A 17,878-nucleotide genomic window follows, 5' to 3' on the forward strand; every position below is an offset into this window, starting at 1 on the left:
GATGCATTTGCAGTGGGGTTTGTCAGTTGTGCGATGACTGACACTGGCATTGTGCATTGTGGAGCCATGTAGGTTGTCACTTGATATCTGCATCAGGAGTATCATCGTGGCTCTAGCCCTAGTGGTATGCATGTTGCATTTCCACTAGAGTGGTTACAGATGTACTCACGTGTTTGGAGTGAGCCAGTGGACATAGGGTGAGAGCCGTCTTCTCTCACCTCTTGTATATACTAGTTGTAGGCTAGTCTTCTCACCATTTATCGGCACACAACCTTTATTGGGAGAATGTTAGGTAAAGGTGGTGTGCCTCACCGTGCTTTGCCCATGTCCGTTGGCCAGTGTTCGACAGCCCACATTTATCTCCTTATTCTTTATACATACAAAGAATAAGGAGCTCTCACTCATTCTCACACTGTGCTCATACAACGAGATTTGGGAGCTCCAACCCACATCCTTGTGTCATGCTCTCTCTCGCTCTCTCTCTCTCTCTCTCTCTCTCTCTCTCTCTCTCTCTCTCTCTCTCTCTCTCTCCATCTTCGCTACACACATGCATGCCTATGATCCATTCCTTCACATACAATGCCCACAAGATTGCCTTCACAAAAAATTATTTCTCCCTCTATCAACATTGAGGGTGACACTTTGCTTGCCTTGATTCACAAACTTCCAGGTATCTCCTTAGAAAGCAAGCTACATACCACATCATCAAGCATTAGGGAACTAGTAGCCAGAGTAGAATTACAACATTTAGATAAGTGTTCCAGGGAGAAGACAATGAGTATCAAAGACATATGGCTTTTATTTCCTCGTTCAAGCTCAATCTCAAAGTTTGAACGTGGCTAAAATTGACATTTAAATTGTTCAAATGAGAAATGATAGAAGTGCCTTCTTTCATTCTCAAATTGAAGAGTTTTGTAGTGTTCTTCTCATTGATTACAGTATAGTAAATATGATTGGCCAAGTAAAGTATTGTCTTCAACTTAGCAAGTGCAGCTAGCTCAAGCCATTCTTCATTAGACATCATAGCAAGCTTAGCCTCAATGCCAAAGAACAGCTTTAGGTGCGAAAAAAAACATTTTAAATTTGCTCTTTCCATAAAGTAAAGGTTCCACCATTGAATTTACATATATTTTAAAGCTCTTTGATTGAATCAGAGTGTGTCATTAACAAGCAAGATAATGTGTCACACTCACAAGTAATTTTTGATACAGTTTTAACAGTAATTGGTCAATATGTCAAGCAGAAAACTATGAAAGAAAACTCATAAACCAATGTGAAAACTATGGTGAGAAAGATTGATCAAAATTTGATAGAGTTTTGGCCCAGAATAGAAACATGTCAGTCAAAAAATGTGAATAAAAGATGTAGAAATGTAATCAAAATTATGGCAAAAGATATCACGAGAATTTTGCACATTTTGATAGTATCAAAAGTTGAACATAATCTAAGTCAAATCTAACTCCAAAACCAATATCAAACCTATACATGTCCTATGGAGAGGCTATGATAGGGGTTCTCGAGAAACCTAACCTACCTCACACTAATTAATCATGCCCTCAGTGCTCGGCTTCAAAAACTTCACCATGACCCTCAAAAACATTATGCAGACTCAAGACTCAAGACAATTGCCATAATGTCTAGAAGTGGCACCCCACGAGCATACTAGGTAGTATCCCTATACTTTGTACATAAAATGTGAAAGATATACTAGAATCTATTGACTATAGTCAACAAGCACATAAACAAGCGCCAAATCAAGCAAGCAACTTAGAAGATGTCATTATCCCACCTCAAATCCAATCTGCCTCAGTCATGCATGAGAGACATTAGCAATGAAGACAATTGTATAATGCCAAAGGTTCATGAAATCTCCCATAAAACTAGTTTAAATTTTTTTTTAATGAGCATCACAAGACCATAAGCAAAAATTGCCTTAAAATGGCCTCAAACTAGTATCAAAATCTCACATGCATAGAAATTAATGTTTCAATTGCCAAGAGCACCGAATAACTTGCATCTAGTGCTCAATCCTCAAAGAATAATCATGTGCATAGCATATATTAGCATCAATAGATCACAAATAACTTTTTTTGCAATCGATGTTCACATTAAGGTATTAGTTGTCATAAGTCAACAAGCTTCCCACACATAACCAAGAGAGCATCAAATCACCATATGCTGACACAAATTTCCATAAAGCTTCCCATGAAACAAAAGGAGAACCATCTCATGCATGAAGCATAGATAGACCAACAATCATCATAAACATACCATAGACATGCATCAATGAACATAGCATCAAATTGATAGAATCTAGCATAAAGAAAGAATGAAAAAAAAGCCAAAGTCAACCGCAACTACCTTCACAACCACAAACAAGCAAAATCAATATGAATTGCCTCAAGAGAGCATCACATCTTGGATCACATCCGAAAGAATCGCATCTCAAATCTCACACCCAAGAGTCTGAGGACCACATTTGGCATACATGTCCACAAGGCATCAAAGACTTCAAAAGGCTACGAGTGCATAGTCTCATACACACTCCCTCACTACTGCACACAATAAATTTGTCGATCAAAAAATATCTCTGTAGATATAAAATATGTAAATGTACGTGAGACCCAAAATCTATGGATTTTTTTTTTTGATTTCCATCACAAATAGTTCATTGAAATCTATGCAAAAATTCCTAATAGGTACTAGAATGTGGTGCTCCTATTGGCTAAGACATTGAAGGCATTCACATCATACAATACACATCTTAGGTACATTAGCTTCTCCCTCAATTCATCTTTATAACTCGTAGTTCTCCCATTCCCAACGTCAAGCTTCAAGAAGCTCTCCATGCTCAAGCCGAAAAGCTTTTGCTTTGATACCACTCAAAGGCGAGCATATGTGTATGCACGAAGAGCGAGAGAGTGGAGATGGCACACAAGTTATGGGGTAATCTTCATTGTAGGAGCACATCTTGCTATAGCTCCCTTTTCTCATCTATTTTTGTGTATGAATAATGCATTAGTAAGTGAGTTAGTGGGTTGTCGGACACTAGGCACATTGGCCCTTTAATACCAACATAATTGAGTTAAAGAGTATGCGGATCAAGAAAGTTTGGAGTGTGATGTATAGAAGAGGAAAGCATGCCGTTTGTAGCTAGAGATGACGGTACTGCAAAGAAGTGCAAGAAGAAATGGAGAGGACGAACACCTCATTAAGAAATTTCAAGGACAGAATTTAGATTTGCACGATGATTGATGAGTCTACAAAGTTTTACTATGTCAAAAAACTAAATACACACCAATCTTCATGTGTTTAAGAATTGGAGAGACCCTTAGTTTAAAGCATTGGAGGATTAGATGGGTTCGCCTACCAAGACCATTCTAGGCTACAAGCCATAACCCTTACTTGTTAGCAAAGTTCAGGTTTGTAAATCTTTGGAGAAAAATGAGTGAAGATAAATTGGATGCAGAGGGTATAAACTGGACGCCGAGGAATTGTCTTTATCTACCAACAATGTCAATATTATGAAAAGGGAAGTAATTAAAAAACGTGGATAGTTGTGGAGTAAGCTCAGGAAGAAAATCTATGGTTTACAACCATATGAGATCTTTTCTTAACAAGAAACTCTATGGATTAGAATCATATGAGATCTTTGCTTGAGAGGAGTCCCAAGAGGATTATCATGTGTTGTTGAAACAATATGAGGGTTTGCAAAAAGATATTTTAGGGAATGCTGCTATGGAAGGTGAGATGCAACTTTCAGGAAGAGGGATGCATCATTTGGACATTCTTGTGGAGATGGTTAGTGATCATATGGCCACAACCAATAAATAGGAGGTTTGGGACACAATAAATAGTGTGCGATGGATGAGAATGTTAAGTATGGAGCCCGATTTACCCTTGTAATTTTTTGTGGTAAAAGCGCACATTTGTAAGGCCCCCATCATGAGGAGAAGCCATCGTGCGTGAAGGAAAATCACTCACCGGAAACCAAAATTTTCACGGACAAGAATCAGGGGCAACTTTAAAGGCCTCGGGGGCAGAGGCCCCCAAGACTTTTTTTTTTCGCCGGAATATTATGGCCGGACGGCAGCCGGAAAGTGGTCTGAAAACAACCGGTCGGTTGGCCGGTGGCCGGTAGTCAATGGCCGATGGCCAGTGGTCGGAAGTCAATGGCCGGTGGCCGGTGGCCGAATTCAAAAGCGGACTTGTCTTCTCAAGGGCGGCCACACATGGGCGGATTGGAGGGTCCGATTTGGACTTATTCGCACAAGGGCGGCTACACATGGTTGTCTCTCATAAGAGAGGGCAGCCCTTTTGGCCTATAAAAGGAGGCCATTTCTACACACATTTCATAGTGTGAAGTTGATGCAACAAGGTGAGTGTGAGGTGGTGAGAGTGAAGCAAGGCGGGAGCTCCATTAAGGGTATAATCCCTTTGTAAACTACTTCTTGTTTTGAAATACTAAAGCCATTGAGTGGCTGCTTTCCCGTGGACGTAGCCCACATTGGGTGAACCACGTATATCATGTGTACTCTCTCTCTCTCTACTCTATAATCTCGTGTATATAAATTTGTCTCTCTCCATTAAGTAATCTACTCAATTATCTATTTAGCTACGTCTTATTTCCTAACAGAGAAAAGAGTTAACACATTAGAAAAATGAAGAACAAGAGGTGAACAAGGCAGTATCTCAGCTAGTTTTGGATTGTGCCAAGTTAAGGGGTTTACTTGAAGATTTAAAAAAACAAAGAATAAGAAGTGAACATGGGAATACCTCAACAAGTTTTGGATTGTGCCAAGTTAAGGGATTTACTTAAAGATTTTTTTTTTAAAGAATAAGAGGTAAACATGGGAATAGCTCAACAAGTTGTGGAGTGTGCTAAGTTAAGGGATTGAGGAGGGACCTAATCAAGAGTGGCCTCAAGCCTCTGCTTTGATTTGGCTTAAAGCATGCTTTGATGATATAGAAAAAGGACATTTTTTGAAGTTAACTATTTGGTGCTTTAACACTATTTCAATGGGCTATTTGAATGAAATTTTAATAAAGTTAAAGTTATTGATGTTAATTTTGAAATAAAAAGGTCACTTCCACTTGTGTAAAAGAAGACGTGGGTGGGGTGGCTATTATGACTGGTAATGGAGAGATTTTGAACTGCAATAGTTTCACGTAGTTGTGGGTGGGCTACAAGTTCACACATGTGAGGAGATGTATTACCATCTCCTTGCTCCATAGTTGCATTTGCTATGTTGCTGCTCTCTCTTCTTCTTGTGCCATTTGTTGTGCGAGTGTTGTTTATATGAGGACTCCTACGAGAAAGGCTATCGTCAAGAGTAGCTTAAAAACGAAGAGAAAGATGAAGGACACACCTTCAAAACCCCCTTGCATGGAGAAACAATATACTTGTAGCATCAATAAAGAAGAGGGTAATTTGGAGGAGGAAAGAAGCTCCCCAAAGATGAGAGCAAGCAAGAGCTCCAAGGTTGTCGATCATTCAGAAAGCTATTTTGTTAAGGATGACCACAAAACAGAGTCGAGATTTGTGCCTTCATTGTAGCATGAATTGTTTGTGCCTTGTTATTTGTGCATGCATGGAATCATTTGCATTGCATACATACAAAGTATGTCTTGAATCTTTATTTTGCATTGCGTGCAAGCAATATTTGTGGTCTATCTGAAGAGCTTTGCAAACTTTCAATGCATCAACAACTATTGTGCATGGGTTCATGCCTCATTGTCCATTGAAAGATGAACAGACAGTAGTTGTAAAAGCCTAAACTATAAACATAGATGTGTGAAGCACCAAATTTGGTATTGTAATGAACCAATTTGGTACTACCCATAAATGAACTCTAACATCAAGCAATTGTGCTATGTCCACATTAAGTTTGAGATTTTCCAAATGTTTTTTTGCCATTAAAAAGCATAAAGCAAGATGGTTGACTGCTTTTGCCAATATACATGAAAGAACAAAATGGAGGAATACCCTCAACTTACTAGGTTCTATTATACAACTGAGGAGCTCCATGAGGAGTATGGCCTTAGCACAGAAGGGGTCCTTCCAAAGGATATTAGTGACAAAGACCTCCCTGATGACGAGTGGCTAATAGTGTTTAAACAGTCGCACAAGAAGGGGGTCAAGATATACTTGAACCATGTGCAACCACAATTGGTCAAAAAATGCAAGCTACTATTTCACAAGGTCTACCAAGCCCCGTCATCTTGTGAAAAAATCACCAAAAAGTTTGCATGCAGCTATGCCTTCGAGGAATATCATGCAACAACCAAAAAGCGGGCAGCTCATAAGGTGGTGTGGGTGAGGTTTGGAGAGAGCGTATTGATTATATGTGGAAGCTAGCCAAAAGGGTTGGAGTGCAAGGTTGACAATTGGTTGTGCATCAATGGTGCATCCAATGGAAGCATGCCATTTTTTTAATTAAGAAGCCAAACTGGACCCTCTGCCGCATACATTTCAAATAGCGGATTATGTTGCAAATCTAGAGAGTATTGCTAAGAGAGTGCCTCGAATGTGTTCGAGCATTTCAGATAAGATGAAAGACTTGCAAGCTTCTCTCAAGCTTAAGAATGAGACGTTGCTAAGATACAAGGGTTCAAATGATGTAGCAAAGCGAGTGAAAGATGACATTGAAGTGTTGAGCAGCAACTAGCCCAACTCAAACAGAAAACTCCGTGCAATGATGATGAGATGAAGGAGGCGGAGGCAGATTTGGGAGCAAGTTGACGCATGTTGTGGCAACTGAGAGTTATTGAAGACATGGATAACCTTAAAAAGGAGGTTGAGCTACAACAGGTATCAGGTTTTGGTAGTTCTGTTGTTTGCTATTTTTGGTGGTTGTGCTTTTTTGCTAGTTTTGTGGTTTGTAAGTTTATTGTTGTCAACGAATTTTGGTACAGCATTTGAACTCTTGGTAGTTTTGGTAGTTTTTATATTGCTATTTTGTTGGTTTTGTTGTTTTTGACGGTTTCATTGGTTTTTTGGTATTATAGCTTTAGCATATTTTGGTATAGTCTATGGAAATTTAGTGTTTTCTGAGGTGTTGGTATTATATTCTTTTGGTGTTGTGTTTTTTTCCTAGTATTTTGGTTTATAAGTTTACTATTTTTTGTAGCTTTTGATACGCTATTTGAGCTCTTTGTGGTTTTGGTACTTTTTGTTATTGATGTTTTTTAAGTTTTGGTAGTTTTTGGGCTTTACTATTTCAGAATATTTTGGTAAAGCTTTTGGAGTTTTGGTAGTATGTGTTTATGGTGGTTGGGATTCTTTGCTACTTTTGTGCTTTGAAAGTACTCTATTTTGGCACCTTTTAGTACATTGCTTGAGCTCTTGAAGGTTTTTGGTAGTTCTGGTGCTTTTTAATTTTGGTAGTTCTATTGTTTTTCAGCTAATCTTCTTTCTATATTTTTGGTGGTTTGTTTGATGTGATGTTTTATCAGCTTTTGGAATAGGGTTTGTATTGGTTTCAAGTAGGTTTTGGTGGTCTTATGTTGGTGCTTTTCTTTGGCTGGTATTCTTGGTGGGTAGGAGATTTTGATGCTTTGAAGAAGCTGGTGGTTTGTAGGTCCTATGGCTTGTAGTCTAGGAGTTTCTTTTGGTTGGGCATATTGGGGTGTTGGTACTTTTGGTGGTTCACTGGTTTTATTGGTAGGCGTTTCTTGCTCACTAATAGTCTTTGGAGATTTGTCATTTTGATTTGGTTTGGTAGTTTCTAGTGGTGCCTAATCTACTTTTGGTAGCTAGTGGAACCTTTTGGTACCCTTTGGTACATTTTGGCTGTTTTGTGGTTCTTGGTTTTAGGCAGACTTTGGTGGCCTATGGATTTTGATGCTTGGTACTTTCGGGTAGTTAGTGGATTTTGGTAGTTGGAAGATCCTTTAATAATTGTTTGGTGGGTTAGTTATTCTTGGTAGATCTTGGTGATTTGGATGTATTTGGTACTATTGGTGCCTCGGCTCCTCTGATTTTGGACTCTACTATTGGTACTCTCCTTTCAAAACCTTTCTTTTGGTACTTTGTTTTGGTGATGCTAATGTTTTTTACACTCTGCTTTTTGGTACTCTTCTATTGGTACTTTGCTTTTGGTAGTGCTTTTTTGAGATAATATCTTATTTGTATGTATAATCATTTGCAACTTTTATTGGTACTCTTATGTTGGTACTTTGCTTTTGGTAGTGGTTTATTTGAGATGATAACTTGCTTGTATGTATTGATCCTGTCTATTTTTTTCACAGCTTGAGTATAAGATGCTGGAGGAAACATGTAAGGAGATTGAAGGCCATACCAGTTTTTTGGAGCAAATGATTCAGGAGGTGAAGAATGGCAAGTGTTTTTTGCTATTTCCAAGGTCCCAAATTGTGGATTTGGACAAGACGATCCATGTGTTTGGGTCTTGCGTTGCGTGTGGCTAGCTTCTAGAATGTGCCCATGTTGTTGGGGGACAGTTATGCTTGAATGCCGACATCAATATCATGTTGGCGTTGCACCTTTGCTCGAGGCCAGACGTTTGATGTCCGGCCACCCACGGTGTGTATATATACTAACCTTATTCTTGATATACAAAAGAATAAGGGGCTCCTCAGTTACCTAGAGGTTTGCTCCAACCACACATGACGGTCTTGCTTCTCCCCTTCCCTGCACGCACCGCACCGCACTACACACACGCATTTGCACATGAGCACACTTTTAACTGGTATCATAGCCATGGCGACGATCACGGCGGTGGTAACACCCCCCCCCTTCCTCTCTCTCTCACAAGCTCTTGACATCGATGATGGAGCTCAATCATTGGCAGTGGTAGATCCAACACAGAGAAGTCGGATCAGGAGATCCAGGCGGATCGTGGATCTCGACATGGTATGTGTAGCCCATCTCAAGAAGAGGGAGATGAGTGGAATTTGAGAAGTTTGTAGAGTCTGGTGTAACAGCTTGGTACCGGAAGCATGGCAAGAAGGAAAGTCAGCATGTATGTAGCTTGGTCAGGAGCAAAAGGGTGACTGGGGCTCGGATCAAGGAAGTTGAGGAGGCCAAAGCTGCCATGGCAAAATCAACTCAAGAGATGGTAGAGCTCAAACAACTAGTGGAATGTCTGCACAGGGATAATAAAAAGCTACATACATATTTAGAAAAGGAGAAGAAGGATGCCAAAAGTATTTACAAAAATCTCGAAAGGGAAATGGATGCCAACAAGTGGAGAAGCAAGCATTGGAAGAGGGCCTAGAAAGGTAGAAGAAGAAGTACTCAAAGCTATGTGATTCTTATGATGTTGTGAAGAACACTCTCTCTACCCTCCTTGCCAATCAAGATGCAACACCACCAGCATCTACTTCTCTCCCCTCAACATCAAGTTCTGAAGAGCTTAAAGCACTCAAGGCTAAGTTGGAGCAAGAGAAGCTGCAAAGACAATTATTGCTGGCTGGCAAGCTCAGGACTAATGCGCAGAAGGAACAACATAACAAAGAGCTATAGGAACAACTTGCCAAATCCAAAGCAGATTTGATTGCACAAGCTGAAATGCATGCTCGAGAGATAAAGGCCAAAGTTGTGGATTTGGGCGGCACTTCACAAGAACTTGAACATGTATCGATCACCCAAACTATATACATCCAGTTTGAAAGTGTTGATCAACTAACCTTAACAGACCTACCTGGTACTTCAATCATGGGAGGCATTCATGATCTCGACGAAGACATACCAAAAGTAGACACTCAAGATAAACAATGGATAGTAGACATGTTGAACAGATTCGATAAAGAATACGTGTTTGAGTCTACAACACTTTTGAGTGATACAACCAGATGAGCAGATAAAGAACTTCGGCCATGACTGTTGATGTTGCCCCTAATAAAGCAAGAAGCCATCTTATGAAAAAAGAATCTACTCCCTTCCTTAGAGCTCAATGTTGCATATGGAGACTATGAGGGGGTAGTTACAAAAGAGGAAGTACTCTTCCTTGAGAGCCAGCCACTATGGAGAAAAAAATGGTTTGACAAGCAGACTTAGGATGCAACTATCTACAAAAATGCACCCCAGCATCTGAGGATCGATCAACTTATTGCACAAACCCTAGAAGGCAGTCCTAGGATACCTATGGAGTGTGAAAGAGTAGGAGAAAAATGGTATTGAACTACCCTATTCTCGCCAATCCAAAACAGAACACAAAGCCCACAGAATCATATATGCTACATACTCTTAGGGCTACAATAACAATGTTGTGGGATGTGTCAAATCTGACACGCGAGATGACATGCAAAATTGCAAAGATGATAATCACTTGCATAGAAGCCTTTGACAACATTGATACAGTGAAACACCTAGAGGAATTCTTTCACAAGGACGTGCATTGGCTAGGAAAGGGGGAGTGTTTGGCCAATGTAGCTTACAAGAACCCTCCTAGTATGACACATGGTGTAGAGCAAAATTTTGACTTGTAACTTATTTCCTAGGACCATGTAATTGAGCCTATGTAATTTGATCATAAAGCTACGGACGTCTGAGATGTAACGTCTATTATGTACTCAAGGCACAAAGTAGCCGGCCATTGGCCATTTTTGAAAGCCCTAGGTAAAAGTCAATAGCTCTAGTTTGAACGGGGGACATTTTTAAATAAAGAAAGGAGGTCTAATGTATGTGCTTTCAAGCAGCTACTTAGCTCAAATTTGTAATCAATATATCTCATGATTGGGTAATCTAATTTAAATTCCAAAAATTGCAGTGTGTTCCTCTCCTCTTGCTCTTTCATTCAAGTGTAAGCATTCCAAATTCTGTCATGATTTGTGATTCCAAGTTCTATCATGGTTTGTGACTTCTTGTTTACAAGCTTTATCTTTAGTTTTGAGTGCTAAAATCATTGTTTTATGACATTTTGACCATAGTAGAGTGTTATTAGATCTTAGGGCAACTTCTTTGAATGCTTTTGTTACAGTTTTCATGACCTAGCAAATGATGGATCGAAATTTTTGTACCTTGTGAGAATGCCGTCAGACTTTGTAGACTTGTCCCTTTTACCTAATATAGCTTCCCTTAAAGTTTCGTGGCTATCCAAATCCATTTAGTCAATGAAATAGCGTGATGGCCGAGAACGGTGAGAAGGACATAGGCAGATTTTTTGATTCTTGAGTTGGTGATTTTCTTATTGACCTCGTCACGTTTGTTTGTTAGGTTCACTTCTTGCGTTTGACACCATCAAAGGGTCTCCGTGCCCCATCCTAGTCACTTCCATGAGTATTGACATGAGTATGTTAGTGTTAGAAGTCTATGCTATGGACATCCATCGCGACCCACTAACAGTCACACAAGTTATGGTCATCAATGGTATTGTCCAGTGGCAAGGACACACAAAGAGGGGGGGGGGGGGGGGGGGGAGAGAGAGAGAGAGAGAGAGAGAGAGAGAGATCCTATCAATATGAAAGCAAACAAGGCGCTGCTAAGAGAGAGAGAGAGAGAGAGAGAGAGAGAGAGAGAGAGAGAGAGAGAGAGAGAGAGAGAGATCCTATCAATATGAAAGCAAACAAGGCACTGCTCAGAGGGAGAGAGCTAATGAAAACGAAAGCAAGAAAGTTACAGCAGAGAGAGAGAGGGAGAGAGAGAGAGAGAGAGAGAGAGAGAGAGAGAGAGAGAGAGCTACAAAGAAGTCCTCTACACACATTTTGAGAGATAGTTGAACATTACAGCAAGCCGCATGCCGCTTCTATGTGTGTGTGTGTGTGTGTGTGTGTGTGTGTGTGTGTGTGTGTGTGTGTGTGTGTGTGTGTGTGTGTGTGTGTGTGTGAGAGAGAGAGAGAGAGAGAGAGAGAATCTCATGGCTATGGTGAGGAACACACTGCAAGCAAGGAAACACCAGAGAAACACACCTACAGACATGTGCGTAATCCTCCATGTCGTTTTCGTTGGATTGAACACTTTTGAAACATCTAAAGTCCCTCTTTTACCTCCCATTTTTTTACCGAATTTCTTTTTCGTTCCTTTTTTTTCACCCTCTAAACACCAAACCAAAGTGGTATCAAGGACAATACTTTTTGTTCCTATTTTTGCACCCTCTAAACACCAAACCAAGGTGGTGTCAAGGACAATACTTTTTGTACCACCAAACATGCTTTCACCCATTAGAAAAAGTGATAAATAATGTTTTTAAGCATTGACTCTTTTGGGAATGTCTTACTTGTTTGCTCGTATATAGTTGCTTTTACAAGATAGTGCAAGTAAATGGATACGGCTTAACTTAATGATTGTAGACTTCCATTCCAATTTTTTGGCAAGAAAACTGAACCTCAGATTGTGCCATGTGTTACATTAGCCATCCAATTTACTAGGGTTTAGGCTTCAGTATTCTATTTTCAATTGACTAGCTTAGATGGTTTTAGTTATCCAAGTGATCAAATTGAATTCACTAGAATTGAAGTAGAGTGACGTTTGGAGCCTACCTTTGAATGTAGCCATTCCCTACACGGGTTGCAATCATTGTAAACAAACATGAATGCAAGAGCTTCCTTTGCCCATCTTTGTGGACAGTACTTGTAGCATGCAATAGAAGAGATAGAAGTCCGTAGAGATGAAATGTTCTCAATTTTGATGTAACTTTATGGTTATATGTTAAAAGCCCTAAATACCCAAAATTGTGCCTTGATTCTTTAACATACACATGCAATTGAAGCTCTAAGGTCCGTACCTCTTACCCCGTAACTTTGTGGGAGTAAGGGGGGCTAATTTATCATAAAATATTGCTCATTTCAACTGAAAGGGCTTTCCATGCTTCCTTACTTTGGCTATGACTTTGGTTCTTTGAGACATTGTTTGCCTTCAAACTCCATCTTGAGGCCCTTCTCTGTATTGGCTGCAATGGATAGTAAATATTGAGTACGTGAGGGTGCCGATAGTATACTCCCAAGATTCTTCTTGAGCCATGTTCCCAGTTGAATGGTTAGTTTGTCTATTCCTACAATTGTATTAGGAGTATTATTTGTAGTGTAGATATTACCATTGTTAGTAGCATCCAAAGCTAAAAAATATTTAGCAAGAGAGGTCATGTGGGATTTTTCCAGACCATCAAACCACGATTGTTCTTCCTTCAGCTTGTGGCCCACACATTTTATGTTTGACAAGTACTAGCAATATCTATCATTGGATTGTTTTCTAGGATCTAAAGTATGATATCATATGCACATGGATTAAGCAATAACAGAGTTACTTTTATTTATAAACACTTTCTCTCATTTTTGTAATTTCTCTCATACTATCAAATAGGCTCGATGGGTTCATTGAGGGACCCATGGCAAGGGGCAAGTAGCCTTTGGCCGAGTCTCATGTCTTCTCCTCTCCTCTCAATCTCTCCTCTCCTCTCAATCTCTCCTCTCCTCTCTCACATGCATGTGCTCTTGGTTTGCTCGCACTCTTACTCTCTTTCGCGTGGCATGCTATGTGTGATTTTTTCACTCATAAGAACTCATCGCTTTTTTTCCTTTCTAGAGGACATTACCCTATGAAGCTTAATAACTTTCTAACCTATTGCTGACACAATAGGTTTAGTGTTATCTCACCTACAAATTTTAAGACTTATCATTAAATTTAGATTTGAGGGGAAGAAAACCCACAAAATTTTGGCGAATTTAGGGTAAAAACCTTTAGATATAGCTAGTTTATTCTTGAAGTTTCTTATATGCTAGAAAAAAAATTCTATCAAAAGAACGCGTACTACATCTTTTTACTCTTTTCAAGGTTCACTATTTCTGTGTGCTCAATTGTCCAACCATCAGCTATTGCCCTACCCATTGAGGCCACGTATCGTTGACTGAGATGCTCTAAAGGTTGTCTGTTAGATGACAAAATAGTGGTGTTGTGCTACTGCAATAGCCGTGCAATATTGTTATTGTTGTGCACCAATTGTCTTGCCTTGATAGCCATGTCCTACAAGTGTTGGTGGTTGATAATGCTTATGGTGTTGTCTTGCCTTTGCTGATGTATTCCATGGTATGGTTCATAGGTGACAGTGATGTCAGCCAACTCTTTTGCAAGCAGTGTTGGGGAAAAATGTGTCTCAGTTTAATATCGTGTCGTTTTCACTTTCAAAAATGCCGATTGAGAGCAAGAGGAGAAGCTACAAAATATTTTTAAAAAAGTGCAAAAATCCGAAAAAAATAACCTAATTTTTTAAAATTTCCTCTTGGCAAATTCAAGGAAAGAATTTTATATGTTTGGAAAATTGATTTTTCTCACACTGTTTGCAAGCCATTGTCGACTATCAGATGAGGGGAATGATTGTGGAACTATGTTGGGACGTCTTACCATCTCATCAAATTTCAGTGGTTTCTTTGACTACCAACTCTATATTCAAATTTTTAAAAGAAAACAAAATGTAGCTCATGCTGAAAAAAAAAATCTCCTATATTTTCCTGCTTAAAATAGCTTGATGGCGTCTCTTTGTTGCATGCAACCTTACACCCGGGATGCCGAATCTAGAGGACCCTTTGTAGTCTCAAGATTTATTAAGCGCTACTTTTTTAGCGCCATCAGTAGGAGCATCGGCCAAAATCACCCAGAGCCTTCTCTGAGAAGAATCCAAAATCCACGAAGAAATACATTGTTGATTAGACTTAGCTGTATTGATGCTTTCAATCGCTTGGATCATTGTAATTGTGCACCACCAGGAAGCATAGCGGCATTGCAATTTAGCTAATAAAACCAAACATCCATAGGTTTAGTGATAGTGACATGCTAAACTTAGGCTAGTAAGCTTAGCCCTCAAGCACCTTTGTTTCCCGAAAAAGTGGTTACATACTATATGAAAGTGGTTTTGTAAACTACTAGAAAGTGCTTTTACAATCACTTGAAAGTACTTCAAAGTCCTTCAGAAAATACTACATGCTCAGAGAAAGTACTTGAACAGCATTGCGAGTATTGAAAAGTAATTTTCAAAAAACCACTTGAAAGTACATTCAAGTATTGTGGGCTTATCCTCACATTCGACACTGAGTGTAAAGAGCTCAATAAGCTTAGATATTACAATGCATAAAAGGTGTGAGTGTGTTGCTCAAACCAACACCATGCAAAATCAAGACTTACTCTTTGTCTCACAATCTCACTATGTGCCACACTCTTGTCTTTGTCTTGGTAAGTTGCTAAAGAGCAATCCTTATATTGATGTATTTCATGAATGCAAGAGAATATAGCAGACCTATCGTAAAGGGAGATTCTCCTTGATACTAAGAACAACTTTCTTTTACACTTCAATTTGATTAGGGCAATGACTCTTATAATTCAATCTCTGATGTAGGTCTACAGTTTGCAACGATGTCATTGCCACAAACCCTTTGTGAGGCTGTTTTTCACAATGAGCAGAGCATTTCATCTTTGTACTCCGCAAATCAAGTGGCTACCCCACTTCTATAGCCTGAAATTCCTCCTTGACTTTAAAATCACTTTCCAACAAGTCCTTAATTATTGCAATATCTACCAAAGTGTAAGAGTGATCAAGTACACACCCAAAATCATGTGATGACGTGCCATGCCATCATTACAAATCTTCCATGACATAAATCCATCATGCCATGGGTCTAAGAGCTAATCCCCACCGACTGTGAAGAGATGGTGTTAGCAAGATTCAAAACTTTGAATTCGAAGGTTTCACTCTACGACAAAATTGAGCTGCTCTGCTTGGTTTGAGTGTGTGCACATGCACTTGATGAACCACGTCCATCTTTTCGCATAAGATTACACTCCACTAACTCCTCCACCACAAGCTTCCAACCTCCCATGCTCACTACCCCATATGATGGTTTTAACTTTTGGTCTCATAGGTCCTTTTGGCCTTTGGCAGTTAATAGTACATTTCATATCCTCTCTCTCTCTCTCTCTCTCTCTCTCTCTCTCTCTCTCTCTCTCTCTCTCCGGGCTTTAACACAGATGAAACATTGAAAACATATAATTCATACTTAGACAACTAAACAGGATAAACACAGTGCTAAAATTACAACAATGAACCATGCTTAAGAAACTTCCATAGCTACTGCAGCACTGATGCCAGTACAACTAGTAGAAATAGAACAAATTGTGAATGAAGAACCATGTCTACTTGAGTTTTTGCGAATATGCTCTGGGTTCGTTTTTACCAGAAACGCTCACAAGACTCTTATGGATAGCCTGAACCCGCAATCATAGCATGTCTACTTAAGAATGCATCTGCTTTGCATTCTTGTAGAGATGCTCACAATCGACGTAGTGTTGCAGAGCAGCCACTGTCACAAACCAGTTAAGCCCAATTGACGTGAGCCACCAGAAAGCAAGCTGCCGACTACATTGTCAAACTTTAGGGAACTAGTAGCCGAAGTAGGATCACTGATAGCAGTTACATATGTGTCCCACATCTTGCCATCTCTGTCTCAAGACCGGTAGGTTCTCCTTCATTTTATCTACATCTTCTAGCACCACCATGGCTGCAATGTTCAGAAAGCCATGCAACTGCACCTTTGCCTTTTTCAAATGATTATCAATCAATCCCTAATAAGATGTAGGAATATCATCTCTACTCTACCTGATAGAATTGCACATACTGCATCAGTGCCTCCATGGCATCATCATCTACCCCACTGTGAGGCCTTCAAGCTTCATCATCACAATCCTTGAGCGAATCCATTGTAACAATCAAACCATCCCTTTGGAAGTGCCCTGTCTCTTCAGTACTAGCCACTCGAACAAATGCCAAATTATCTGCCTTTGGAGTTGATGATAGTAAAGCCATCACCTGCAATTCTTTATTTAGATGGTTTCCAATTAATGAAGAAGGTGAGCGGACACGAAGTCGGCTCCAAAACAGAGGAATAAAAGGTGCAGGAAGGGGAAGCCAACTCTCATCTCTATTGCTGCTGTTGATGCCCCAAATGGTGTTCTCCCTCAGCATCACGATTCATTATCCCCTTGCACACCATGATTTCCATTGTAGCGCTCTCTCTCTCTCTCTCTCTCTCTCTCTCTCTCTCTCTCTCTCTCTCTCTCTCTCTCTCAGCCTAGCGCACCTGCAAAACTCTCTCATGCTGGATACCTGCGCACGCAACAGCCTGCAAACAATGATTTCTTATGTTTGCTTGTGCGTAGACCTTCAGCCCGTACGATTCTCAGCCATTGACCCTTTAAATTTACCCTAAGCACAGGGCCTGCTTACAATAGGCAAGCCTGTTAGAGTTACACTACCGTTGCTTCGCCATTTTGTACGGCTAGTAATTGTCCCGGGCTGGCCACCCATTGCACATCATGTAGGTTGCATGAGCGGACACTTTAGCACGTGTCCGGCCGGTCATTTTTTAGCCTGGCTGGGTGCACACACATTTTTAGCTTTTTGGGCTTTTATGTTTTTTGCACCAGTTAAACATTTTGCCCTACCTCAACCTAACACTCTATAAATAGAATGGTTAGGGTCTTGTAGTCATTCATTGTGTATTGAGAGCATCATTTGGAGAGCACTTCTCTTTCTAGTGTTTTCTCTCTCTCCCTCCGGCGTTTACGGTGTGCGTGGCTCTCACCCTCTTTGCTGCTCACTCTCACATGGTATCAGTCGCCAACACGGTGGAACTTCATCGAATTCTCCTTCAATGCCTAGCGCTAGCATCTCTGCAAACTTTGGTCGCGGAAAAGTGCACAGCTTGCCTAGCGTTTTTGCATCTCGCTAGCGTTTTTTTTGAAACCTAACGTTTTTGCTCTTGCGGCCTTGATCTGCATCCTCTACAGGCAGCGCTCCCTCCTCAATCATAAATCGCACCAAAAACGCCCCCAAACTGCCCAGCGTTTTCTGCATCGAATTCGCGTTTTTGGCTCAGTTGCCGTTTTTTGAACACTGCTGCGTTTCAGTAAAACGCTGCCCTTGTGCACCCAAGG

General features: G+C 40.2%; 2 protein-coding genes across 3 annotated transcripts in view; both read right to left on the minus strand.

The window, feature by feature from the left end:
- Positions 1-15,957: 15,957 nt before the first annotated feature.
- LOC147464325 (uncharacterized) overlaps positions 15,958-17,878 on the minus strand; it is a 49,323-nt gene continuing 47,402 nt past the window's right edge. For both annotated transcript variants that reach the window (XM_086514032.1, XM_086514025.1), the window contains exon 2: positions 15,958-16,751. In XM_086514032.1, the coding sequence (XP_086370158.1) occupies positions 16,714-16,751 (38 nt within the window). In that variant the 3' untranslated portion in view covers positions 15,958-16,713. The remainder of the gene's footprint in view (positions 16,752-17,878) is intronic.
- Positions 16,743-17,878, minus strand: part of LOC147464326 (AMP-dependent synthetase and ligase family protein) — a 48,110-nt gene continuing 46,974 nt past the window's right edge. The window contains exon 3 of the mRNA XM_086514046.1: positions 16,743-16,923. The gene's annotated coding sequence lies outside the window, so the exon portion shown is untranslated. The remainder of the gene's footprint in view (positions 16,924-17,878) is intronic.

Source organism: Adiantum capillus-veneris, chromosome 1 (assembly GCF_014529385.1).
Source record: "Adiantum capillus-veneris isolate H3 chromosome 1, ASM1452938v2, whole genome shotgun sequence".
NCBI lineage: Eukaryota > Viridiplantae > Streptophyta > Polypodiopsida > Polypodiales > Pteridaceae > Adiantum > Adiantum capillus-veneris.